At 43.0% G+C, this 26,331-nt stretch overlaps 1 protein-coding gene across 1 annotated transcript; it reads left to right on the forward strand.

The window, feature by feature from the left end:
• Positions 1-3,475: 3,475 nt before the first annotated feature.
• LOC104258025 (putative DBH-like monooxygenase protein 2) lies at positions 3,476-23,781 on the forward strand. Its single transcript, XM_009812976.2, has 13 exons — positions 3,476-3,499; positions 6,255-6,467; positions 9,607-9,753; positions 11,330-11,491; positions 12,830-12,913; positions 14,060-14,227; positions 15,167-15,269; positions 15,949-16,115; positions 18,021-18,112; positions 21,454-21,550; positions 21,767-21,826; positions 23,180-23,310; positions 23,601-23,781. The coding sequence occupies exons 1-13, from the start codon at positions 3,476-3,478 to the stop codon at positions 23,779-23,781; spliced, it is 1,629 nt and encodes a 542-aa protein (XP_009811278.2).
• Positions 23,782-26,331: the final 2,550 nt, after the last annotated feature.

Consider the following 26,331-nt stretch of genomic DNA (forward strand, 5'->3'; position numbering starts at 1 on the left):
TTTATGATTTACAGGATATAGGACACAAATCTTTAGGAAATCAAGCTGCAAGAACACAAAGGCTCAGTGACCAAGCTGTTATACCTCTTCTGTCTTTGAAACTTCATTATGAAAATGTTGTCTGTAGAAATTAATGATAATGCATGCTCCTAGGCCCTGCCACCTCTCTGGAATTTAATGCATTTTGCAGAAATTGCACTTCACCACCCCTCTTAGGAGGCTGCCTAAATACGATTGCTAAAAGTCAAATGCACAGTCATTGCTGGAGCCCAGGCCAGACCATGGGGATCCTAACAGTCATGCCATGCTCTTCTTGGTGCTGGATCCTGAAGTTAGTTCTTTCATTCAGGGTCGATAAAGATATCTGCAACCATCTTGAAACACCACAGTCCCAAATCACATAACACAGAGGTGCAGGTGGTTGTGAGGTGTTGCCTCGATGCTGGTTTTGGACCCTTCGCTAATGTTCCAATGCCATCTAGTGTCACTACAGGTTGCCTGTATGCAATTTTGAATGTATTGCTAACGGCTCTTCTTTACCTCCCCGCTATAAAAGTGTAGTAAGTCCACCAAATACATGTCACAGAACAATGTGCAGCAGTGGTGGGGTCCTTGTTTATATCTAGAACGTTGTATCTAAACCTGGGATTTCAGGGTCATATCCCAACTCAAATAACAACAAAAAAAAATAAGCACCCTATATTATATAAGGGTAGAGTTGAGCCATGAGAGTGCAGCAGTATGTCTGCACTACACTGAAAATAAGAATAAGTTTTAGCAATTGTTTCACTCAATCAATGCAGCTAAGAAGTTCTCAGAACAAAGTACAAGAAACCTAGAGCAGAGATTTTGCAGCTTGCTCCGCCCACCGTTGTTTTGCATTGTTTTGGTTTCACAATGCACATATAACACTCTGTCGCTCCTGTAACATCGGTGTGAATAAGCAGGGATCATCTGCCCTGGTGCAAGGTCCTACCCAGGAGTAGAAATTATTTGTAATGCTGACTTTTATCTAAGTAGCAAACTTTTACTATCTATTTGTGAGAAAAAAAGTTAATGTTTGTCCAGACTGGACAGATTAAAGCCTTTTGAATTTTTCAGTCTGCAGAGAGACTTGACAGAGAATCTGAGAGACTGGTCACATTATTTCCAGATTTTTTTTTTTTAAAGCAGAATTGTCATAGTAAAATCTTTAGTAGGCCCAACAAACTGAAGAATTACAGTAATTTGTGATAGGGAAAATCTAGGAAGATTGAAACCCCTAGAAATAAATCTTTCCCAACCGTCAGCTCTGTGAGCTCATGCTGCAGGGATATTACTTGCATGCTGTGAGAACCAATCACTTGTTTAACAGGAGTATTGAATCGAAGAAGCACTAAGAATTATTTCCAATGAAACATCCAGTCTTGCCTTTTACTTGATTGGAGCTTCTTTGTGTCAGCACCGGTATCCACACATCATTGCACTGTATGGGATGAACGTAATGCAGATTATACACAGGGAACTAGACTGCACTATAAATAAAAAAAAAGCTGTTACAGTCACTCTTTATTATCGAAGCACATTAAAACTGCTAGTTCTTCACATCCAAAAGGTTGACCATTGAGTGAATTGTTTCTTCTGCTAGGAAGAAACAAGCAATAACAATTGAGAGTTTCTTTAGTGGGATCCTGTGTGTTTGTGTGGGAGGTAGATGGGTTCCTGCTTCCTGGGGTGTGGCTGGACTCCTCTGGTAGGGGACACTTTCCACTCTCGCCATTCCACGCCTATTTTCAAAGAACCTCTTTGCTTTCTCTCATCATCCTCCCACTAGAAATCAATCTCTGGTTTTGCTGCCTGCCCAGGTCTGTGACCTCCACAAATAGAGACCCTCCTGATTAAACCTGGTCTACAGTGCAAGGGTTTATCAGCAGGCATAACCATCTGTGGCTGTAGGTGTACGTGTGCCCTCCTGTTTGTTATGGCAGATGGCAAAAGCCAATTTGTCATCACGAGAACGGGTCGTCTTTGACCCTCTACCCTTCCCACTGCTCTTAGCTTTCAAACGACAAGTCTGTCAGCAAAATGCCTGTATAGACAGTGGATTGTTTATATCTGTTCCAAAAGACCTTTATCCACAACCTACAGTGCCCCAGCCTTCAATAGTACTTCTGTCACCCCTTTGAAGCTTGGGAAGGGAAAGGGCACAATCCCAAACACGGATATAGGCTGGCTGATGAGCAGGTTGAGAGCAGCCCTGCGGAGAAGGCCTTGGGGGTACTGGTGGGTGAAAAAAGGAGTATGAGCCGGCAGCGCGCACGCGCACGCGCGCGCTCGCAGCCCAGAAAGCCAATGGTATCCTGGGCTGCATCAAAAGCAACGTGACCAGCACTGGAACAAGTTCTATCAAGCAAACCTTGTTTCGGGCATGAGGCACAGAATTGAGCTGCCCGCACTTATTCTAGTCTTGAAAACCTTGATTCCCTCACCGACACCCCCCAGCTCCTTGCCAACTCTTACAACCCATTCATTTTCACCCGGGGCATTCCCTTTGTCACTGTCCTTTCGCTTGCCTCTCATTAACATCATCCTTTTACATTCCCTTGGGTAATACAGCTAAGACCTTTTAAAGGAGGGTAATGAACCAATGCCAAAAGAGTGGATATTCTGTTGACTGTATTGACTTGAGATACAGGATTCAGCTTCAAGTCTTGCTCCAAATACCACAACACATGGTCCAGAAGCTGGATATCAACCTACCAAATGTCCTTTATTGTCAGCTCCTTTGGGCAGTTGTTTCTTTTTTCTCTTTTTTTCAGTCCTTAATTCCACTTGGAACTGAAAGCCTTCCCTGCCAAACTGTCGGCAGTGTGGGGTGTCTATGTGAAAAGCTGTGGTTTCAGTAAGTCCACATTTTTGAAGAAAAATATTTCGTTTGAAAAATAAGTGACCAACTCTCGTGTTTTTACTATTGTTCCCTTTACTGCCTAACAGGCAGTGGTCTTCCCACTATTTTGCTCTAAACCAAAATATGACATATTTCCATAATTTCCATATTTCCCCCCAAAAAAACAAACACAAAAAGTAAAGAAAAAAGTAGATTTTAATCTTAGTCCGAGCATAGATGCAGAGCAGTGGTGCTTAACACCTGGATAAAATGAAGCATAAAGACAGACAATGGTAATTTAAACCATTTTAAACAGCAATATTTAGTTTTGTTCCTATCACTCATCACAGCGGAAATGTCATAATTATTAGAGGTAGGCTTCTTCTGCAACTGTCTTGCACATGAACTGTTCTGCAACTGTCCTTGCACATGAACACTGGCAGAAATAGCTGCTTTTAAAACGCTGCCTTTCTCCCTCATTAATCCCTCGTTTTGAGGAGCTATAAATCCGTTGTCCAGGCTCTTTATCATCACTGCAGGCATGAATCTGTTGCCTTAACACATGCATAAATTGCTATTTTAGATGGCCTAGTGACTGAAGATACCCACATGGAGCTGACAGAGGTGAGACAGGTATGGCAGGACACCCATACCCTCCTGGAGCTGCCAGTGAGGCCAGGTGAAATACAAGTGGGCATTTCAAACAGCACTAGACATCTATGTGTGGGCAACTGAATTAGGTCTCCTAATTCAGGGCTCTGCTGGCACCTTATGAAAAGGGATGCACCTGAATATGTTTAGACCTCTATATACCCAGGCATGTTACTCTCAGATTAAATCCTACCCTAAAAGTCTCACAGCTAGTGAGTGTCTTCAGCAAGATTTTGAGGTTATTCACACTAAGTTTGAGTTTGGAGGGATTAGAACTACATGTATCAAAATGAGTGATTAGCTTTATGCTAAAAAAAAAATGAGAAGAAGTTTAAAGGGTATAGAAATGCTGCACTTTGGATTCATTCTGTGCCAGTTAAGTCATTTAAAAAAATAGTTGTTTGGTCTAAGTTAGTCTAGGCTCCCTCTGCCGCTGATCATGAAGGCAACATAAATAAATCCCTTTGACTGGCTATCCATTTTTTGTAGCTTGCGTTCTCTGAGGTGACGGTTGCATTTCTTTCCACATTTCCAAAACAAGACTCTGTGACTTTCTTTTGGGGAAAAATGGAGTATTTTGTTAAAAATTGGCCTAAAAGAACAAGAAAAGGTGTTAAATAACTTCAACAGAAAGTCAACTATTATGAAATGAAATACTGATATTGCTTCAACTGGTTGTAACAGGAATCCTATGCTTCCTACCCTGCACTGCAACAGGGAGTTGCTGAGCTGGGGCAACGTGGGGGCTGGAGTTGGCTGTCTGTCCGGGCACGTGTGTGCTGCCAGCAAAGGGTTTTAGCAGTGGAGCCTTCAGACTCATTTCAGAAGAGTGCTGGGCATAGCATTTTCATTCTTTTCTATGTCCCGAATTTGTTGTACATCGTCGTAATCCCCAAAGAGAAATCTCAGTGAAACATCACTGCTTTCCTCTTCTCCCTCTGTGTCTCTGTCTGTTGCCTGAGGCAGATCCTCAGGGGTGCCATTGCACCCCGTGGTTCTGACTCTCCTCTTTCTTTTCACACTTGGCTCCTGTATGAGCACTTAGTTTTCTAAAGGAAAGGAGTTTTTATCTTCTTCCTTCTACTCAGGTCATCTATAATTTTATAATCTTCTTTGGCATGTTGCTCACTGCCATTCTGTGGTATCTTCCCATTCCTGGGTATCTCCCCCACGCCCCTCCGCAGTGGCACGCAAACACCACATCCTGCTCCATCAAAGAAACCATGCAATTCTAATCTTTGTCACACAGCTAAACCATCCCTCCTTGTAATCCCAGGATAGTCATGTCTTCCAGCAGTGTCTCAGTTCCACCCCCTAATCTCACGTTCCTCTCCATGTGAGAAAGGGATTTTCTGCTTGAAAGAGTGGAGAACTAGCAACGGTGAAAATTTCTCACACCAGCAGCTCTGCAAAGCACCCTAATGCAGCCATGCAGATTCCCTTCCGATTTTCCCTCCCCACCTTCATCATTAACTCTGTCTTTGGTTCTCCCCACAGAGGGGCTGAAGTCCCTCAGTTTTGATCCCTGTGCTGTCCTTGAAATACTCCCTTTGCATTACCATATCCCCCACCTCTGCCTTGTGCCCCTAGAACAGTGTCTTGGGCCTCTCTGGAGCAGAGATAATTTAAAATGTTGGCATTGTATTACACAATTCACAAAAGAAACCACAAATATACTTGCTGTCTACAGCAGGACTGTCAACAAACTAACCTGGGATTCAAGCAATCTGTATGCAATTTGATCTGTTTAAGCCCTGTCCCTAGAGATCAGATTAGATGCCTCTCCTTCTCTATTACTCATCTGTTCTGTGAGCACTTGTCTCAGCAGATTAATACAAATGGCATTTTCTAGGCTTTCCTAGCAAGTAGATAGGAATAAACTACCATGTCCTTCAAAATCCACATACCCGGGCTATGTTTTGTACTGGATTATGCAACTGGGCAAATTGGAGATGAGACGCACAAGGCACTTCCCGGCAGAACTGGCTGGAAACCTGCTGAGGCTGTTTGTTTTTCATAGCATTACACTGAATGGTCTTAGGCAGGGCAACAAATTATGCCCTTTTCTCTTTCCACTCATTCCCACCGATGTATAGTGCATGGAGCAAAGGCATTTTTCTTATTGTACTATTCCACTACAGTCCAGGAGCCCTTTTTACATGCCACAGTAGTGTCCTCTGATAAGCCGTGGCACTGAGACTCACCAGCCCATTCCCAACTAACTCGCCAATAATCATCACACCAGACAATTGGGTGGCATAGCCAGGGTTCATTTCAGCATTTGCAACAGAAAGGCAAGTTGGTCAGAAGAGCCCCTTTTCCTCGGTGAGGAGAGCCAGCATTCACCCACCCTGAGGAGTACTGGGTGGGAGGTAAACACTTCGTTGCTTTTTTTGGTTGTGTAGTACAAAACAGCTCTTTGAAATGTTCTAAGATGTATATGGGATGGCCTAGTATGGTTTCACTGAGGCAGGGTGCCAGGACATATTATGTAAAGTGTTGATCTTTCCTACATATTAAATTGGATACAGAACAGTCGGTTTCCACTCCTCCTTTCTGGCAATAGGCCCAGCCTCATGTACTTCCATATAAACTGGGCCCCTCAAAGCAGAATAGGTGCCCAAGGTATCAGCAAGGCTCAGAAATTGCAGTGGTCCTGTTGATGATGGCAGTGCTCTTCTCAAGAATCAAGGGTATGCTCTTCCTCTTGTTCCTCCCATGCTTTTGTTCTGGTCAGCCTGCACCTCCGCTGCTGCGTTTCTCCATCTTCCTGGATCCTTCAAACACGGTCTACCTCCGCTGGGACCATGACGAACAGGAGCTGATGACGTTTGAGCTGCAGGTCCCTACAACTGGCTGGGTGGCATTTGGATTCAGCCCTCACGGAGAGTTGCCTGGATCTGACATTGTGATAGGAGGTGTCTTCCCAAATGGCAGCATCTACTTCTCCGTAAGTTGAAAAGACTTCCTCTGCATCCCCCTTTGCCAAGGGCCATGCTGCAAGTATATTGGCTTGAAAGCAAATGGGTTCAGCTGGCTAAAGGTAGATGTCCAAGGCCATTTGAGATCCTTAGTTGGCATGGCCTCTGACTGACAGTCCAGAAGAGCCCAGGTCTTCTGCAGGTCCTGTCTCATGCCTGCTAGCCCCGAGCAGCTACCTGAGATACCCTATGGTATCCCAGATGGGACTAGATGATGTTGTTTAGGCAAATAAACCGATCCCAACTGCAAGTCAAAACCACAGCCAGAATCAATTAGATATGACCGAAGCAATCAGCTACCATGAAGCTAGAAGAGGCCGCTGGGAGGGTAACTTCTGATTCATCCAAACCAGAGGTCAGTTCAGCCCAGAGTCAGATGTGAAACTCACGTCTTTTCCCTCACGGAAGTTCTTCAAAGGTTAATTTACTTGGTTTCCTCTCTAGTAAGTGGAGACATGTTCACCTCCAAAGGTTGCTTCTTGCTGAGGGGCTTAAATGTCTCTCTTAGGAATAGGATAGGACATCCTTGGGACTTGCTGTTTTCCATTGTCTGTAAAGGCAACCACTAAGGATAGATGCCTGATGTTAAACCAGCTGGAGTTTAGAGGAACAAAATGCCACTGAGGGTGCTAAATAAAAAAACCCAGCTTATTGTTTCGTTTTAACCGTGAAAGAGAAAGAGGCAGTTTAATGTTATCCAGATACAGAAAGAAAAAGAGTTTACACTGATGAAGTGTTTGCCAGTCAGAGTGGTTTTATTTCACCCAGCTGTTTTCAGTTCCCTTTTCACGCAACAGTAAAATGTGTTTTGCATGAAATATATCTTGGTGCTTGTCTCAAATGGATGAACCTTGGAGGGGGTGAGGTAGTGAGCCTTACTTATGATCGTTAGTTGGTTGCAAAACCGTTCTTGTAATACCCAGTTTTGAAATATTTTTGTGATTGTGACAGAGACAGAGAATTTTTGGCTGTGAATGACTACGGGGGAAAGTTATGATCAATTTAGAGGAAACGCTTGTTCTTTATTTTTTAATGATGGTTTTTATAAAAGTGATTTTGAGGTAAACTCAAAGCATTTAATTTCTCCTAAAAGAACCTCCTGAAAGGAAAAACTGAAGTGTTTGTTTTCAAAAATATTAAACATGTCATTATTTTCAGAAGAGATATGCAACATTTTTAATGTTTTTCTGCAGGAGTAGCTGAAACTCTTTCTTTATGTTAGAAAATAATTTTGGTCCCACAAAAGTTTTAGGTTTTTTCAACTTTTTTACGTATCAGAAAATATCTCCCAGTTATTTAGGTCTGGAGACATTCCAGTAAGCAGACACATTAATGACCACAAAACCCCACATTTGCTCGGTAGGCTGTATATCACGTCCATTGATCCTGTGGAACAGACAGTTTGAAGGAAAAATAGGCTAGTTACTGTAAATGGAGTTTAAGTGGGGTTTTCCATTTGCATTCTTCTTCTAACTCTCTCTCGCATCCTTGGGTTTTGTTTTAAATTTCCTCTTTACTACAACCATAACAGAGTCATTATCTGATTAATGTCCAATGGGTGAAAACATAGCCAAAAAGGCTTGTTTTCACAAAGATGGGGTTTTTTTCAGCTGTTTACTGCCTTCCTCTTTCATAAGGTATATTTAATTTTAAACATTTTATTTATTTCAAAGTAGCTCATTTGCAGACTACTTATCTTTGAATTTTGATCTTTTAATGAAAGAGTGCCACAGGTATTTCAAAACAGTAGGAAAACAAAAGCTGTATTTTCAAACTATGAATTGTCCCTCTGTAAATAGAGCATTTGGGTTAGAGAAAAATTGCTTAGAATATTCTGGAAGTCCAAATTCATGGATAAATTCAAGAAGAAGAAAGAACATTAGAGGAGATATACTGGGAAATTTAGCAAAAGCTGTAAGCAGGTTTTGAAATAATCACTTAAAGGAATAGAGATGGGAGGGAAAAATACCAGGAAGGATTTCACATAAAAATATTCTTCCTTGACCAGACTGTTGTGCAGTAAAATTTTTCTCTTCTCTCTTATCCCTCTAAAGCTGAGTACTGCAGCAAAATTTTTCAATGTAACACTTAACAGCTATACATTAAGGAGACATTTGCTTTATTATGTTTCAGGTTTCTCTTGGAGAGATTTTCATCCCGTCTGCAGCCACTGCCTTCTCCTTTCTGGTCATTTGAACTCCTTTGCCACAAAAATATGATGCAATCTCAGACAGTCAATTGGGAGCTTTACTCCTTTTTATCCTTCTTCCTTTTCTGCAGCTGTGGGTACAGTCCTACCTTTTGACTTTGTATTTTCATAGCAGCACTTACTGTGGCCCATTCTGTTCCCAGTGGAATTTCTGTAAGAACTAGACATTTAGATGCTTTTCAAACTCTGCCTCATGTTTCTGTGCCTTTTTACTGGGTAACAATTGCATTTGATAGCCTCAGTCATGCATTATTTGTCTTTTTCTCTATGCCTACGCTGCTAAAGCCATTGGTTAGTTTGTAGTTTCTAGGAAAGCTTCACATCCACAACCAGGCCCAGGTTCCAGGTGGTACGGAAAACCTAAGCGTTAGAGTAGAAGCTTTGGTATGCCCAAAATATTTTACTTTTGAACTACCTCTGCTTTTCAACAGGGCTTATTTTACTTCCCACACTGTGTGGTTGAGCCAGATGTGCTAAAACGTCCCAGCGTGCAGCAGGTCACTCCGGGAGCAGGGAAGATCTTCTAGGATCCATCCTATCCAGGCCATCCTCTGGCTGATGGGTCCCAGGGGCTGCTCTTTCCTTGAGCAGCTGGACATAGCAGGGACTGGACGTGAGTTCTCTTCAATTGGTTTGTGAAAATCTCCAGGGAAAGCAGAGAAGCTTTTTGGAGAATAGCAGAATCACAGAATCACAGAATCATTAGGGTTGGAAAAGACCTGTAAAATCATCAAGTCCAACCATCAACCCAACACCATCATGCCCACTAAACCATGTCCCACAATGAAATGCTTTGATAATTACTCAGGTCCTACCAGGGGTACTGAGAAGCATGACTTCTTGGAGTGTAGGAAGCTCTTCTCTTCTCTCTCTTTCTTTGACCACTGTTCCTTTTCCAGGATTGTCATGTGGTAGATGAGGCAACCCTTGAGGAAGATGAGAGCCAGGACTATCAGCTGCTGTCAGTAACAGAGAATGAGACCTCCACCACCATGCTGTTCAAACGCCATCTCCGGACATGTGACCCAAATGACCTGGATATCACAGTAAGAAAGGGGGTTGCTCAAGCAACATGCCAAACAAACCTGCTCTCATGTCCCACTGTATTCCCAGATCCCTCAGGTCAGATCTGAGAATGACAGTTTTTTTCTCACAGCAGTACGATAACAGGAATATAAAGAAAAATATGGAACCATATGGCCACATTTATAATGCCCGTTTCAAGGGCACTATTTTGATGTCATTGATGTTTTCTTATAATGTTTTTCATCAAAGAATTGGGAAGATATAAATCTCAACATATTCTTAAGCTTGAATACAGTGCTTCAAAATCCTGCTCGTTTCTCTGTCTCTCATTTGCCACATACAAAAACCCAATCTAGTACGGGAGATAAAGCTGGTATTTGCGTGATATAAGGCAGTATTTTGGTAAGAATTATGTTTAGAAAATTCAGAATGCTTTCATAATCTCAGTCCTTCTCTCTTGGAAGACCTTCATGCTGGTATGGACTGACATTAAAAACTTGGCCAACCCGAACTGGTATTTTAAGTCAGAGATTTTTCAAAAATATGCTTTTCCAAGGTTCACAAGCACACTAATGCACACAATTTCAGAACTCTGCTTATATAGACACTGTTTACACCATTTCACCTTTACTTGAGGGATCTCTGGGTAAATCAGCATTATCCAAGGCTTAGCCTGCTCAAAAATGTTTGTCCAGACTTAGGTGTACATTCACCATTTTTCCAGAGTTCAAATACATGTGCAAATGACTGGTTAGATGCCTTTGTAGTCACTAGGCTTCTTAATGACCTTTATTAATTGAAAGAAATATAATCCCATTCTGAATGGGAAGAACCTACAGTGTTCCATACCTACTGCTGTCCTTATGTGATGGGGCAGATCCAGGCAGATCATTGAGCACATCCATGCTCAAGAGTAGCTGCTAATGGGGAATCAGGGCACTACAGTTTTGTTAGCTTTTTGTGTAAGTCCTTTAGTAATTCTTTGTAAAAATTGCCCAAAGTGCATTAAAGGTATATACAGATAAATGAACTGCATCTGCTTGCTCTAGGATCTACAAAGATCTGAAAATCTGATCTTTAGCATCATTGTACAGATCCCACAGCTAGAACAATATCTAGACACTCAGTATCTAAACATTTAAACACGAAGTGATGCAGGTTCTGAAATCTTTATCAAACCCCTCACAGTCTTTTTTTCAGCTTTCTTTCATTTCACATACCAGCACTTCAAATTCATGCATGCTTTAATAAAGTGTGTGAAACGACAGGGTACAGCTTACCTTGTGTCTTTTCTAGCCAGCACCCTCTCTTTGGGAAAAAACCCACTATGTCTCTGTCTGGACAAGACAAATCTTGTGCGTTACACTGCTTACCTTCTGTTGTATGTTCTGGCATGTTGTCTGAGTGGCTGGGTATGTACCAAATACGCACAGTTATATCATTTTAGGTGACTTTTAATTGCACATGGTTAGTATGTGAATTGCATTTTAATAGATGTGTAGTGATATAAGGCATACGATGTGGGGTGAACACCTGCGTGTGTGGTTGATGGGAAGGAATGAAGGAGATTTTTCCAATGAAACACTCCCATTACAGATGGACACAGCACGCCTCGTTACTGCATTTGGCATGGATGACACAGTCCAATTCTTTAAAGGCCAAAGATTTTCCAAATCTCTTTTCTTGCTGAGGTACAGAGGCCCATCTGACTCAACTGACCCCAAAATATTCTTCACCTATGACCTGAGGCTGGACAATGTAAGTATGGGATAAGAGCATTACTTGACATGTTAAAAAATTTCCCCTTCTTCTGCCTTTCTTTGCAAAGTTGATCATGACCATGCTGGACCTTTGGGTTGCACAGGTTGAAAAATGGACATGGCTGATCTTGGAAACATGCAAATAGAGCTGGCAAGAGTGGGAATGACGTGAGAAGGGAAGGTTTGCTGTGTGGAGGTCAAAGGGCTTACTTGTTAGGAAAACACTGTAAGGTGTAGCCTGCTCCCTTGACTAGAGTTTAAGGAGCCAAAGACACGCTCTGGTGCTATTGAATTGCAATATCATTATTAACTCAGGCATTTATGTATACAGGGCTATTGTCCCATCCATATAGACCCATATAAAAATATCCATAATATACTGAAGATATTTACTGATTCCCATCTTAGTTTTGTGGGAACTACACAATATCACAGAGAAGAAAAATAATGGGTATACATTTAAACGCTCTGTGACGAGTCTGGCTAAGAGGTCAGAAAATACAATACACACTACTGTGCATGCTGCCTCCAGTATTAACTTACGCAGCATCTCGGTGTCAGATATAAGGATTTACCAGGAGAGCAGGAGCCCCTCGTTAGCATCACCTCGTGGTACATGCACCAGCCTTGTCAAACCGAGTCCAAAAGTACCAGCTCAGTGTGGTATTGCATTAACACCTTCCCTCTTTAAACAGCATCAGCCCACACAGTCAGCACTCACTCAAGATGAAACAGAATCTGCTGATCAGCATGGGCAATATTCTGTAGTAAAAAGGGGCACTATTTTTATGTAAAGATTTGTGTGATTAGTGCTATCATGTGTTGTGCTTGTGACTCCAGACAACTAGCAATTAAAAATGTTGATTGAACTGGATGGATGTTTCCTACGCTCAGTTCATGTTGCAACAGGCAAGTTGGTAATGCAATTCCCTTTTGGAAAAAAACCAGAAAAAAATCTGAAAGTAAAAGAATTTAAGACCTGGTGGAGCTGACACGTGTTTGCCCTTCACCAGAATGCAGTCTCATCTCATCTCACTCATTATCAAAAACCAAGCAGTTGCTTGCTAAATGCATCCTCCTTCCCGCCCCCTCCAGTTCTGGGTCTTATTCTCCTTGCACTGCCTCCCTTTGGCTTGTTCAAGGAACGTGTGGACGAGGCATTGTGGGACATGGTTTAATGGACGTGGTGGTGTTAGTTGACAGTTGGACTTGATGATCTTACAGGTCTTTTCCAACCTTAGTGATTCTGTGATTCTGTCATTCTCCAATTCCCCGTGTACCTTAGTGAGTTGCCCGGGGAACCTTCAGGTGTCTCGTGTGTCTGTTTCTTTTCCAGTTTGCCGTTCCAGCTCAAGAGACCAAGTATGCCTGTACCTTTATCCCACTGCCCATGGTCAAGCAGAAACACCATATTTACAAGGTAAGCTTGCAGGCTGTATTACTGGGGGGAAAAAAGGACAGGACAAACTTGCTCCTTCAATCATGCATACAAGTCTGTCTTTTACAGCATTTTAGTATAAATTTGGGAGCATTCCACCTGTCCTTCAGTGCCATTGGGACGAGCCAGCTAATTCATCTGCCTTGTGCGGAGATAAGCTCTGTCTTGGTTCTAGCTTTGGAAGTACCTTCATCTTTATGTACAGCTGAAGAAACCTTGCTACAAGTCTGATGTCTCAGTGTAGTGAGCTCAGGCCATGTTACCTATCGGTGTCTTTGAGAGCAAAGGCAGCCTCCACAATTTTCTATATTTGAAAGGACTTTTGCCTTTGTCCTTGGAAATTGCGAAGAATAATTGTCTAAAAAGCAAACCTAACATTTTTGCAGTCCTGTTTTCAAGACTGAATGTGCAAAAAAGTGCAAAGAAAAGAAACAGGAACTTTCCAAAGCAAGCCTAGCTTACTTCTCAAATTACCATAACTTTGCTTCAAGGTCAAGCAACCCTTCTTAGTTTGATGGGTTCTGAAGGTTTAAAAACAGATGTTCTGCTGCAATGGCATAAGGCAAAATTTCATAAGGAAGATTTTGCATGGACTGGAAAAAAGAAGAATTTAACAGGTAATCCTACAGAACAAACTCAGGAGTTTATCAGTTCTTGTGGTAAAAAGTTCAGTGGCTAACGATCAGATCCAGGTTAGTTGTGGGGTTTATTTTAAACTGTCTTGATTATAGTGCTTTTGGCACAACTGAGGGGAGCACTGATTTATAGCGAACGTGAGATCAAGGTCTCTTATCTTGCTTTACAGTCAAGATAATGGTGTATGAGGTAAACTATTTACATTTCTAGTCTGGAACCACACTGCTCAACATAGCAGATCAAACGACACCCCTGTGATTCTGATTAAAGAGAGGTGCTTTAGAGGAAGGTGCAAATCCTTTCTGGAGAAATGGACTCTGCTGGGTGCATACCAAAATGAGTCGATAGATCACCATCCAGTTTACCATCCGTTTCGTGAATCAGATTACATCTGTTTTCCCAAGCTATGGTTGACTGCTCTTTCTGGTTGCCTGGGAAAGAAATATTTTAGGGCTGACAATAACTTTTTTTGGCTTTTTCTTTCGGTTACAGTTCGAACCTGTAATAACACCCCACAAAATAACCTTGATTCATCATATTCTTGTTTACGCCTGTGGCAACGCCAGCCCGTTACCCAGTGGCATAGATGATTGCTATGGGGCCAATCCAGATTTTGCCCTGTGCTCTCAGGTGCTTGTGGGCTGGGCTGTTGGAGGAGAGGTGAGTCTGCAGGTCCCGTTCCCTTCCCCATTTCTTGTTATGAACAGTAGCACCCTTGTTGTCAGCATGTTCAGTCAGACCCCACGGTCCTGCAGGGCCGAACAAACTGGGGAAGTCTCCTCACACTGTCCCCACTCAATTCTACGTCTGCTGCATCAGGTGATGCTGGCCAGTTCTATGTCGTTGTCGATACTCTGCGTATGTGTGTATGTTATTATCATACCGGCATTAAACAAGTTTTATACGTCACATACTAAGGCTTTCATTCTGACCTTTTGATAATGTTGCCATTAATTTCACAAAATTCTCCTTGTGCTAGTCTTGCCTAACAGAAAGAAGTGTACCTGCTTTCTGCTTTTTTTCCTTCTGGCTCTGCCTCTTTTTCAGCAAAATAAAATTAAAAGTTCAGTGAAATTGGTGCTCCTAACTGAGTGGCCTAGTTAGAAGTCAGTGCTGCACAAATTTTAGCATCTATCTTGTGCCTTTCAAAGCAAACTCTATTTTGTATTTCTATAGTATGCATGTACACGGGGATGGAGAGAGGAAGGAGTTAAGTTTTAGGCAAAACTCTTATACTAATTTTATTCAGATTTTATATTACGCAGTGCCGATACTGATATGAAATTTGCTGCAAGAGTGTACACATGCTATAAAAAATTCCTATTAATTACAGTATAAAAATTAAAATTAAACCAATCAAAAGGACAAATGAAAAATAAATTTTGAAAATTCTTCCTTGTTCCAATGCAGAAGGAAAAGAAATGGAATGGACAGAATTTCCCACAACATTTTGTGGAAATTTCCAACAATGTCTAAATAAATATTCAAAAATGGGAGAAAATAAAAACTTCCTTTTTGTAAGTTTTTGATCAAGAAAAAACAAAGAAGTGTTATAAACTAACTACTCCATATAACTTTTTTCCTCCTCTTCCTCTTTAGTCTTACCAATTTCCAGATGAAGCTGCAGTTTCCATAGGGACACCTTGGGACCCTCAGTACGTCCGACTAGAAATCCATTACAGCAATTTTGACTTGTTACCAGGTGGGTAATGCCGGGCAGTTGTCTGACAAAGAACATCTTCAGGATGGCAGTCTCAGGCCTCATCTATATGCCTTTTAGAAACCTGCTTTTGCATTAAATCCTTTCATATGTTGCTCAGCACAACCTTCACACCAGTAAGAGTCAACTGGACTGGGCTCCCATTAGGAAGAACTTAAACTAACTTTAGAGACACTGATAGTTACACCTGCTTAGATTAGATGCATCTTGCCATTGAAAAAGCTTAGCACATCTTCCTGCTGTGATATTAGTGGGAGTGTTAAGGAAAACTTCAGGGAGATGTGGGCATCATGGGAAAAAGGAGCAGAGTGGGAAGGGACAGAGTGGCTGCAGGAGAAATAGCTGTATCATGGATCAGGATGAAGTCCTGAGAGCCTAATAATCCCACCTCAGGCTTCCACCATGACCTCCAGCACTCAGTCCTTATGATGTGTGATGAGGAATGCCACCATGGTATTTGCTATCATTTTACAGAAGGGGAAACAAAAGTGTAGAGTGATTTTATGGGAATTGTCTGAGACTATAAGCAAGCCTCACTGTTAATCTGTGCCCGTTCCCATCCTGTGACTGGGAAAGAAACACTGTATGTGTTGCTGCTTCAGGCACCGGTTCTGATGTCGCTGGAGTCATTGCTGAAGGAGTGGTCATTTTTCTTTGACAGGCTTGATAGACAGCTCAGGGCTACGAATCTACTATACGCCGGAGCTACGGAAATATGATGTGGGGGTTCTGCAAACAGGCATCTTCACTTTCCCTGTGCATTTCATTCCTCCTGGAGCAGAATCCTACAGATCCTACGGCCTTTGCAATTCCAGCCAGTTTGATGAAGTGAGTATGGGGAAAGCCATATGAAATCCTTCTTGATCTTTCCCGCTTTGGTTTTTCATCTTGCTTTAGACATGTCCAAAAACTATTTGGTGCAGGGTGCCATTTTAGCCTCCATTTCTGCGTGTTGCAAAATGGATATCTATTCCAATAGAACTGCTCGGAAGAGATCAAAGATTTGGCCCAAGAGCATTAGCAGGGCTGTGTAAGCATAGCAGAACCATGGCTCCAATACCCATTCCCCCCATCTAAGTGAAAGGGAAACAGACCCAAAGGATGTAGTGACTTCCCAAGATCACCAAGGGAGCTTGCTCCACCACATCCAAGAGGCCTTTGTCCTACCACAGGTGTGTGGTACTGGTGCAGGAAGGCAGGTACTCGACTGGGAGGATCACAGAATCACTATAGTTGGAAAAGACCTGTGAGATCAAGTCCAGCCACCAACCCAACACCACCATGCCCACTAAACCATGTCCCGCAGTGCCACGTCCACACGTTCCTTGAACACCTGGATGTGGTGCTATCTCTCAGGTCAAGAAGGTACCTCTAGAGCTGAGATCTAACATCCCTCAAAACACAGCCAAGAGGCTGCTAACAATAATCAGCTCCGGTGGACTGTGGGATCCAGGGGATTTATCCTCTCCAGGACTGCTAGATGTGAGATTGCCACTTTCCCCTTTTCCAGGCCCAGCCAGTGCTGAGGCTGGGGTAAACTCCAATGATAAGGACACCCCACCCACCCACCCAAACACACACCCAGAGAGCAGACTCAGCTGGTCACAAACAGATCAACATAGATGGGAATACAGTACCTTGACAGGCACGAACAATGCCCACACGAGCATGGACAATGCATGTGACCCGATCCTCTTCCTCCTCTCTGACTAATCAGGCTTAAAGTTCACTAGAGGGACACAGCCGTACGGTCACTCACTCAGCTCCCATACGTAATCACATTTGTTGGTCTCTCCGACTTCTGGTCCAGACCATAAATCCTTTCAGCATCTGTGCCCATATCCAGGGCCCTTTTCTGTGGTCTCTGGCCTGGACTTTGGGTCTTCCCATCTTCAAGTTCCCTAGTGGATCATCCCACCCCAAAACCACAGGTACACACTCATACACAGTATAGAGAGCACACTTCACAAATTAAGAACAGAGTTTAAGATGGCAGTGATCAGGTACCAGGCTTGGTCAGACAAACACACTGACCAGCAGTCTGCTTAAGTACAACTGGACTCTCCTCTTCCTCTCTTCATTTCCCCATGTTTGTTTCTCTCTTTCCCTACCTTTGACCTCTTCCCTAAGCATCCCACAATAAATTTTACACATTCCCATGATCCACTTAGAACATCCCGTAAGTTTTACTCAGTCCCACAATCCCCCTTGAACAACCCGTAAGTTTGCTCCCTTTTACGAGTCCTGAGGTAATCTTGTTTTTCTTCTTTTCATCAATTTTCTTTGACCCTTTTAAGGTTTACATTTTGATGGTTCTTTCAGTGGCCCATTGGTCGGTGTCTTATAATTTCTGCTTTTACTCTATTATCTGCTCTTTCTTAGAGCTCATGTAGCTGCATGTTTAACTTATTACCTCTCCTGTACCTTGCATTTGTTTTTTACATAGCTGACAGCAATATGTGCTTACAGTACCCAGCATGAGATACCACAAACTCAGACAATTATGCCAGAGTACCAAAAGCCAGAAGAGCAATTTTCAGAAAGGCTCACCAGAGCAACCTTTCAATGAGTAGTGACCTACGTAAGGAAATGGGCTTAAACCTCCTTTGTAAAAAAAAATGTTAAGCTGACAATTACACGAGTTCCATCAAGCTTTTGACTTGATGGGCAGGCCTGAAACACAGTGCTAAGCTCTGACTGCCAGGCTCTGACCTACTTTGTTTTGAACTGCAGATGAATGGGATGCTGGTTCCAGATCTGCATGTCTTTGCCTACTTGCTTCACACCCACCTGTCTGGCAGAGGAGTGAAAGCTGCTCAATACCGGTAAGAGAAGCAAACTCGCAGTATTGCTGCCCATGCCACAGGATCAGTCCCTGCCTCTTGGGCTAGAGTGGATGAGAATGATGTTCCCAAGTTAGTCTCCATCTGTCTGTCAGTACAAGAGACTCTGCAGTGACTGAGTTGTAGTACAAAGAACTAGCTCCTCAGGAAAGAAGGGTCAGCTGAGCAGAGAGTACAAGACCTGGACTGTGCCTCCTGTTAAATAAAACAGGTCCAGGCAGTGAGCTCAAGCACTGGACTGCTGCTCATCCACACCAGTCAGCTGCTAGACGGTGCCCTTGCAAAGCTTGGTCCTGCTAACCAGACTCACCCCCAGGCTACACAGGCACGGTTCTGGGGATTGCGTGTACTGATTCCCCTGGGCTGCATGGGCAAAACTACACTGGCTTTGGTTTCCTCCACCATCCTCCCACACTAAAAACTTCAGCACCCCTGTGTGCTCTCTGATCACACCCCAGCCCATGAAGCATGAATTCTCAGTTTCAAGCTATGAAAATAGCCAATACCGGTTGGCTATAATATATACCAATACTATATGATATACCAATATCTGCAACATAGCTTTTGAACATTACTTCAGCCGCTTAGAATTTGAAAACAAAACAAAACCCAGAACTAAAAAATAATTGTGCTTTAGGCCAAAGAGACATCACAGAGGTCCAAGTGCTTGGTAGTGTAGGTATAAGACCTATCTCCTCCTTAGGTTTCTAATTTCAGAATAACCCAACATAAGCCAAGCATCACACTGCAGACAGTTATAGGGAGACAGACACTTAGTCTGTGCCAGTGAGCCAGAGAACAATCCATGATCCTATGATATTTAGCAACATGGGTGTAGCCCGAGATGTCGCAGCGACACTCTAATCTTAGAGTCCTTGCTGTGACACCTTCAAGATCGATTTCCCTGCCTGTCTACATGGCATTGCTGATGCACGCTCTGTATGGTGTGGTGTGAGTTCCATCCAGAATGGCAAGGGGAAACTTTGGCATTGCCTGGTCCTTAGATGTCTGTGCTCCCACACCAAATCCCCAGACCCAGGGACTGTCTCATATACTGCCTCACACGCCGATTCACTCTGCAGAAACTCCACACATACTGAGTTGATTATGTAGGTATGCAGGGAACCTGAACTGCACTGTAGGCAAGCTGTGGAAGACCGGAGAGTGCCTGGCCCCCCAAAACCAATGCAAAGCTGAGTTACGAGCAGGGCAGATGTTGTCTAGTTTGGCTTCTAAGCACACCTGTGAAATATCATTCAGAAGAATGCAGATTGCTCAAAAATGGCACATCTGCCCTTGAACATGGCCTTCCTCAGTTATCCTTAAACACCGATGGCACCCTACAACCAAACATGGTTTAAACATCCTGGCCCTGTGCCTCTCTACCCACGCCCCAGCATGCCAAGGAATGGGGCCAAATGATTAGAAGCTCCTTCAAAGGCAACCTCAGAAAAGTGGGACTAACACAATTGTCTGATGAGTATTTTCCCCTCTCTGGCCAGTGGTATCTGCAAAATACTTACCTAGCAGCCTCTGCTGCCTAACTGTGACATGGCGAAAGCAGGGGAAAACTTTCTAAGAACCTTAGGAAACAAACTTGGTCTGCTATAGCTAGGCTAAATGAATGAGGATTTTGTAACTTGAAAGGTGCATTGTGAATATGCTGCTCCCCAATTACGCCTGTCTGTGCCTGTCAGAAGTAGCACATTACAGCTGGCAAATGTGGTTGTCTCTTGGAAAAGGAGCAGAGTAGACATCAGTAAAACCTATTGGCTTCAAAGCCATCTCTCAGTTTCAATGCTAGTGATCTCCAGCCCAAATTGGCCTGATACTTGGATTGCTATGCTAGACAGCAAGAGAAGAGGAGTGAGCCTCCCTCCATCTGACCAGCTAGCACCTTCCAAGTACATGCTCCAAGTAGCAGGGAGTGATATAATCAGGAGAGTTTTCCTTATGCTTCAGAAGAAAATGGAAGGTTCTGTCTAGGAATCACTTGAGATCAGTCTAGAAAGGACTAAGGCAACAGTTCAATTTATTAGGAGGAGCATATATATCCAAGAAAGGACCTTTACAGACTCCACCATGCTAGGATCATGTCCTGAAGCCATCTCAAGCACAGGCTCCAGAGCAGAAGGTCAAGTGTTTGAAAGACCTTCTGAACAGAGATGATTCAGGCACAGTGAGCAGTTGGGGTGGCTATTTTTTTTCTGGGATTTCACCTGTATCATGTAGGATAACTATGTTGTTCTTAGTCACTTGTCCAATTAGTGGAGACCCCGGACTCTTTGGAGGTTGACCTTGGCAGAATATAGCAGATTGTGAACTTTGATAGCAATTTAGGGGCAGGCCTGTCTCCTTTTTAGGTGTTAAATCCGGAATACCCCAGCACAGGCCAAAAGTCACACATAGCCAGTACAAGTGACTTAGCCAGAGCTATTTTGTTCCAGACAGTAGCAATAGCTTTTGGCTCCTGCTCTTTATGCAAGTCGCATGGTATACAAAAACTGTGTGCCACGTGACAGAGCATCTTCCTTCTTGACTTGAACTTTTGTGAAGCCTGGCCTCCAAGCCAAGTTCCTCCCTCCAGAACCCATTTTGCTATAAGGTGTAGCTGGACGATGGTGTGAGCCTACCAGTTCGCCTGCTCCGAGCTGCCGGCAGTCACAAAGCTATCCTACAACAAGCAAGCAGGGTGTGCAACAGCTCCTGGGACGGCCTGGCCATGTGTGCCACCAGGAGTTGTGGGCTGGGTGCCTTGAGGCACCTTGCTGTGTGCACTGTGGATGTACTTAGCAAGATCTAAGGACCTGTAACGTGGATGGAGAAGCAGCACTCAAGCAGAGCAGAGACCACCTAAGAAGCAATATCACAAAGCACTGTAGAAAGAGCAAGGAAGAATTCACATTTGTTACTTCTGCATCTGCAAGGGAGGGCCTAAAGAGCCTGCCAACTCTACTCTGCTAGGCTCAGAGAGTCTTTTTTTTTTTTTTTTTAGGACAGTGTTTTGTAATGCAAATATTGCAGTTCTTACTTCTGGGATCCCAGACTGTTATCTGAAAGGCAAAAGTTTCAACGCATAATGACTACGAACACGTAAAAAGTCCATATTTGGACTCCAATCCAAAGAGGGTTGAGTGAGAAATTTCAAGTGTATGTTTGGGACTGTCACTGAAAATACGTGCTGTGAATTAAGGTACAAAAGAGACCAGTCACGATTTCTGGAGGGGATTTTTCTCGGCTGTGTTTAATTCATCCAGGAATCGGTTATTCCACACCCCTCCCTGGAAACATTATCACTTTCTCCCTTTGTTTGTCTTCCCCAGCAATGGTGAGCAGCTGGGGATCATCTGTGAGGACAATAAGTACGACTTCAGACTGCAGGAGATTCGGGACATGAAGGAAAACCTCATAATCAAACCAGTACGTTCCTCCCCTGGGATGTAGCCGTGGGCAGGCAGGCTGGGGAGGTGGCGAGCACCAGAGGTGTCAGAGCACATTGACATATTCTGTCCTTCATTCCACCTCAGGCTGTGACCCATTGTTTTCACACAGTCTCCTGGTTCCCCGTGTTGCGAGCGGTTGTTTTACGTGCTTTGCCCGTACAGCTCTTACGGTGTGACCTACTGTGTTCCCCAGGGTGATGAGATCCTGGTCGAATGCAACTTTCAGACACTGGATCGGTCAGGGATTACTTTTGTAAGTTTGTTTTTCTACCTACAAATCTTCCATTGCTTTTAAAATTAGTTTATCACCATTAAAATCATTTGAGCAGACATATCCCTCTTCCCCAAGCAAATACAGCCCTGGCAAAAGCTTGTCTCTACAACTACCTGAAAGGAAGTTGCAGAGAGGTGGGTGTTGGTCTCTTCTCCCAAGTGACGAGTGACAGGACAAGAGGAAATGGTCTCAAGTTGTACCAGGGGAGGTTTAGACTGGATATTAGGAAAAATTTCTTTACTGAGAGAGTGGTGAGACACTGGAATAAGCTGCCCAGGGAAGTGGTGGAGTCACCATCCCTGGAGGGGTTCAAGGAACGTGTGGACAAGGCATTGTGGGAGATGGTTTAATGGGCATGGTGGGGTTGGGTTGATGGTTGGACTTGATGATCTTACAGGTCTTTTCCAACCTTAGTGATTCTGTGATTCTGTGATTCTTGTGTCAGACATAATATCATAGACATACTAGGGCATGCCTTGCACAGTTGCTCTACAGCTCTCCAGTAGGACTCTCCTGTTATAGGCTTATGAACAGATCCCAAAGCTATCTTGCATCTAACACCATACAAGCTAACTCTTCCCCAAAATGTCAAGTACAAATAGCAAAACTTGCAGCTGAGCTGGTTTTCAAACATTGAATATTTGGATGTAGTGGACAGGCAGAAGTCAAATACAGAAACTGACATAATCTGACAGCTGGATCTGATTCAGACTTCTTAAAACACGAAGATGTTCTTTTTAGTTCTTCTTATTCAGACCAGATGTCAGTTTTGCAGAAGTTAACACATAAACAATTATTGTCATACTCAAGCTTCATAACTTATTTTAGAGCATATGACATGCAGAGGAGTTAATGACATTATTGCACCTAGAAATGTGCACAAGAAACTAAGATTTGACACAAGGAGGATTACAGAATTTATAGTCACAGAGAGCAACACTGTTTGATTTGGTTGGGCCCAATCCAAGAGTAGGGATCAGCTGAAAAATTCTGATCTGGATGTCACACTCAGTTAATTCCCTGAATGTTTTAGTTGAACTTTCCAAAGTTTCAGATTTTGGGATCTTGTAGATTGAAATACAAATATGGTAGTCTTCCTGAAGGAGAGGATAAGCAGATTTAGGTTATAAAACCACAGAGCAGCCTATTTATCAGACTCTTGTCAAAGGATACTTTGATTCTCTGTTTCTAACTCTCAAACAGATCAATTCTTTTTTTTTTTTTTTCCACCATACAGGATCTTCATGAGCTGTGAACAAGAGAGCTTTCCTGAGGAGAAAGTCTCCTCCTTGTGTCTCAGCAGACCTCTGAGTCATCCTTGTGTCTTTGCAGGGTGGGCCAAGCACCATGAATGAGATGTGTCTCACATTCCTCTTCTACTACCCTCGTAACAACATCTCCAGTTGTATGGGCTACCCTGACATTTTGTATGTTGCGCATGTACTCAAGCAGGAGGCCTCAGAGTGAGTCCTGAGTCTCTGGAGGTATCAGAGCAAAATGTAGCTATGAAGAATGGTAAATGGAAGAGATAATGAAAATGAATATAAAAGAAATAAAGAAAATGAAATGTTGCTGATAAGGAAGAAAGAGGATCTGGATCTGTCAAGTTGAGCTCCCTTGTTGCAGGAATCTATCAACTGTGATACTTTAACAATCTCTTCTCCTTTTTCTTTTTTTCCCCTTCCTTTCTTTTTTCCTCCTTCCTCATCTTCTCATTGTTTGTCTTCTCCACTTCCCCTTACTCTCTCCCCAGTGTGGTGGAAGGAATGATGGCCATGGACTTTGTTGACTGGGACAATGAGACTGTCAAAATTGCAGAAAAAGCAGCCAAGGAGGCAGATCAAGTAATCATGATTAAAACCATTAATGTAAGTCCCTTTTCTGAGCAATTTGTGGCTGGGGAAATGGAGTCATCTCTGATGTTTCGAGAGTAAAGCACAGCTGAGAGATAGAGCCAACACACAACACCTTGGGTAACACTAGCTACTCATACCTTACCCATGGCTATAGGAACTGAAGGGGATTACCTGAATTATGAAGTCCTGTCTCTTAGGCTGCAGTTGCAAGTAACTGTCCAAGACATATTTAGTCATCACTTAACTTTTAACTAAAAAAGCTAAAAATTCTTCTCCAAAAAGAAAAACCACTCTTGCATCTTGGTAATACAACAGTGCCTAGGGTGTGATGCCATGGCAGGGCATTTTTGACAGAACGAGCAATAAAATAGTGCTGAAGGTCCCTCAGACAATGTGCTTACAAAGGGAGTTAGGATGATCCAGAAAATCCACATACATGGAACATAGCTTCCTGGCTTTTACTTATCTGACTGCATTTCAGTGCATCAGTCTGGTACCTATTCATCTTAGAGGTAAATTAGGGAAAAAAATCTCTTAAGTTGAGAAAGGATCAAAATTCCATCATCTTCTCCTCTCTCAGAGAGCTTCTCTGCTGTCAGAGGGGAGACCCATGTCGTTACTTTCTCTGAGATGGCTAGTTACGCATCCAGACAGCAAGAAAACTGACTGAAACACATCCAAAACTTGCAGTGTTATGCCAGACTCTTGTGTCTCCCAACTTAAAAACAGATCATGTAATTTTATTTTTCCCTCTTTCCTTCCATCCCAAGGAACTCCAGAGAAATGAGAGTGGTCTCATCAGAGACATCAGTATTCCAGAGCGGGCTGCCTGTCACAATATTTCTGGATACCTCTCGCTGTCAGGCCTGAAGGCCACTGCAAACCTTCGTTTGACCGCAGTATGCACTTCTGAGTCACCAGCCACCAAAGAAACCGCTTCACATCCTCTTCTCTCTCTGACACAGCTGGTGTTTGCTTGGCTTATCTTGTCCTCTGAGCATGGGAAATGAGGGGCGGAATCCGGAACAGATCACTAGACTGCTGAAGAATTAGCACCTGGTAGCAGGGTATTCCAGATCTGATGGCCCTGAACACGAGAGGATACTTACATAATAGAAAGTTGTCTCCCTTTGGAAGAATTCAGCGGGCATCGGCATTTATTTTACTTTCATAAAAAATACCTTCTAGTATAGTTTGTCCTAAATCAGAAAAGCAATGTGCTATGATGCAGTAAAGACAGGACTACAGTCATCTCTTTAATAGCTGTTGATTGACCATGAAATCCAGAGCTTTCATAGACGGGCTGCCATATGTATTTGCTCAATGGCATTTCAGTAATCATTATCTAGTCTCAAGCTACCTACATACTCCCTGTACTTAGGTCAGTATAGAAAACTAGGCTTTTTGGTTATTATATTATGTGATTGATTCTAAAACTAGTCCTGCCATATCCATCAATGACTGCATGGCAGGGAATTTACCTGCTGACTGCCAGGTAATAATGAGGCAATGACTTGGTGTTTACTGAAACATAGACCTTATACAGTGTCATATAGCAAACCTATGAACTCCAATTTTACAAAAGCTAAACTATTTTCTGTTGTCTTTTCTTATATTTTTCCCCAATGTATACATGAGAATTAGAAGAGCAAATCTGATGATAATTATCTTCCTTGTCACCATCCTGACTCTTCCAAGTTTCAAATTTCATACTGGTACTTTCCAATAAATTCTTCCCCCACATTCCCCAAGGCAGATTCTCTGCTTATTTTGACAATAATTAGTACACCAGATAAAAACACCCTCGGACTTTAAAAGCAAGCATCAAAAAAACAGAGTGATGAGGAGGGTAACTAACCACACAGAGTGAATTCCTTCCTCATTGGCCTGATGCACAGTTATTAGCTAGTAATTATCTCAGCTAAAACTGAAGCATGGACAGAAAAAAAATTTGCCTTGAAGGCAAGCTCATTAAAAGAATCCACGAGATTCCAAGAGAATCATCCAGAGCCATGTCCCAAATAAAACATACATTACTGAGATCACTGTGCTGTCCTTAGTAATATGGTCTTAATTGTCACTAAACATTTTCCCCTTCAAATTCCTATGGGAGTATATCACATGCATTCTCACAGTGTGGCCAAGTCACAGCAAGGCTGGTAGTACTGACTCACATGTTCATCCTCCCTTGTATTTAATTAGGGCAAGAGACTTTAGAATAGAACAGAGTAGAATAGAATAGAATAGGTCAGAATAGAATAGAATAGACCAGGCCATACCAGACCAGACCAGAATAGTTCCAGTTGGAAGAGACGTACAACGGCCATCTAGTCCAACTGCATGACCACTTCAGGGTTGACCAAAAGGTAAAGCATGTTGTTAAGGGCATTGTCCAAATGCCTCTTAAACGCTGACGGGCTTGGGGCATCGACCACCTCTCTAGGAAGCCTGTTCCAGTGGCTGACCACCCTCTCGTTAAAGAAATGCTTCCTAATGTCCAGTCTAAACCTCCCCTTGTGGAGCTTTGAACCATTCCCACGCATCCTATCACTGGATCCCAGGGAGAAGAGCTCAGCACTTCCCTCTCCAGGTCCCCTCCTCAGGAAGCTGGAGAGAGCAATGAGGTCG

The sequence above is a fragment of the Gavia stellata genome, chromosome 4, assembly GCF_030936135.1.
Source record: "Gavia stellata isolate bGavSte3 chromosome 4, bGavSte3.hap2, whole genome shotgun sequence".
In the NCBI taxonomy this organism is placed as follows: Eukaryota; Metazoa; Chordata; class Aves; order Gaviiformes; family Gaviidae; genus Gavia; species Gavia stellata.

Coding starts and splice junctions, on each gene's coding strand:
- LOC104258025 (XM_009812976.2), top strand. CDS start 3,476: ATGGAGCTGACAGAGGTGAGACAG. Junction 14,228..15,166: donor GCTGGGCTGTTGGAGGAGAG/GTGAGTCTGCAG, acceptor CTTCCTCTTTAG/TCTTACCAATTTCCAGATGA. Junction 21,551..21,766: donor AAAACCTCATAATCAAACCA/GTACGTTCCTCC, acceptor TGTGTTCCCCAG/GGTGATGAGATCCTGGTCGA.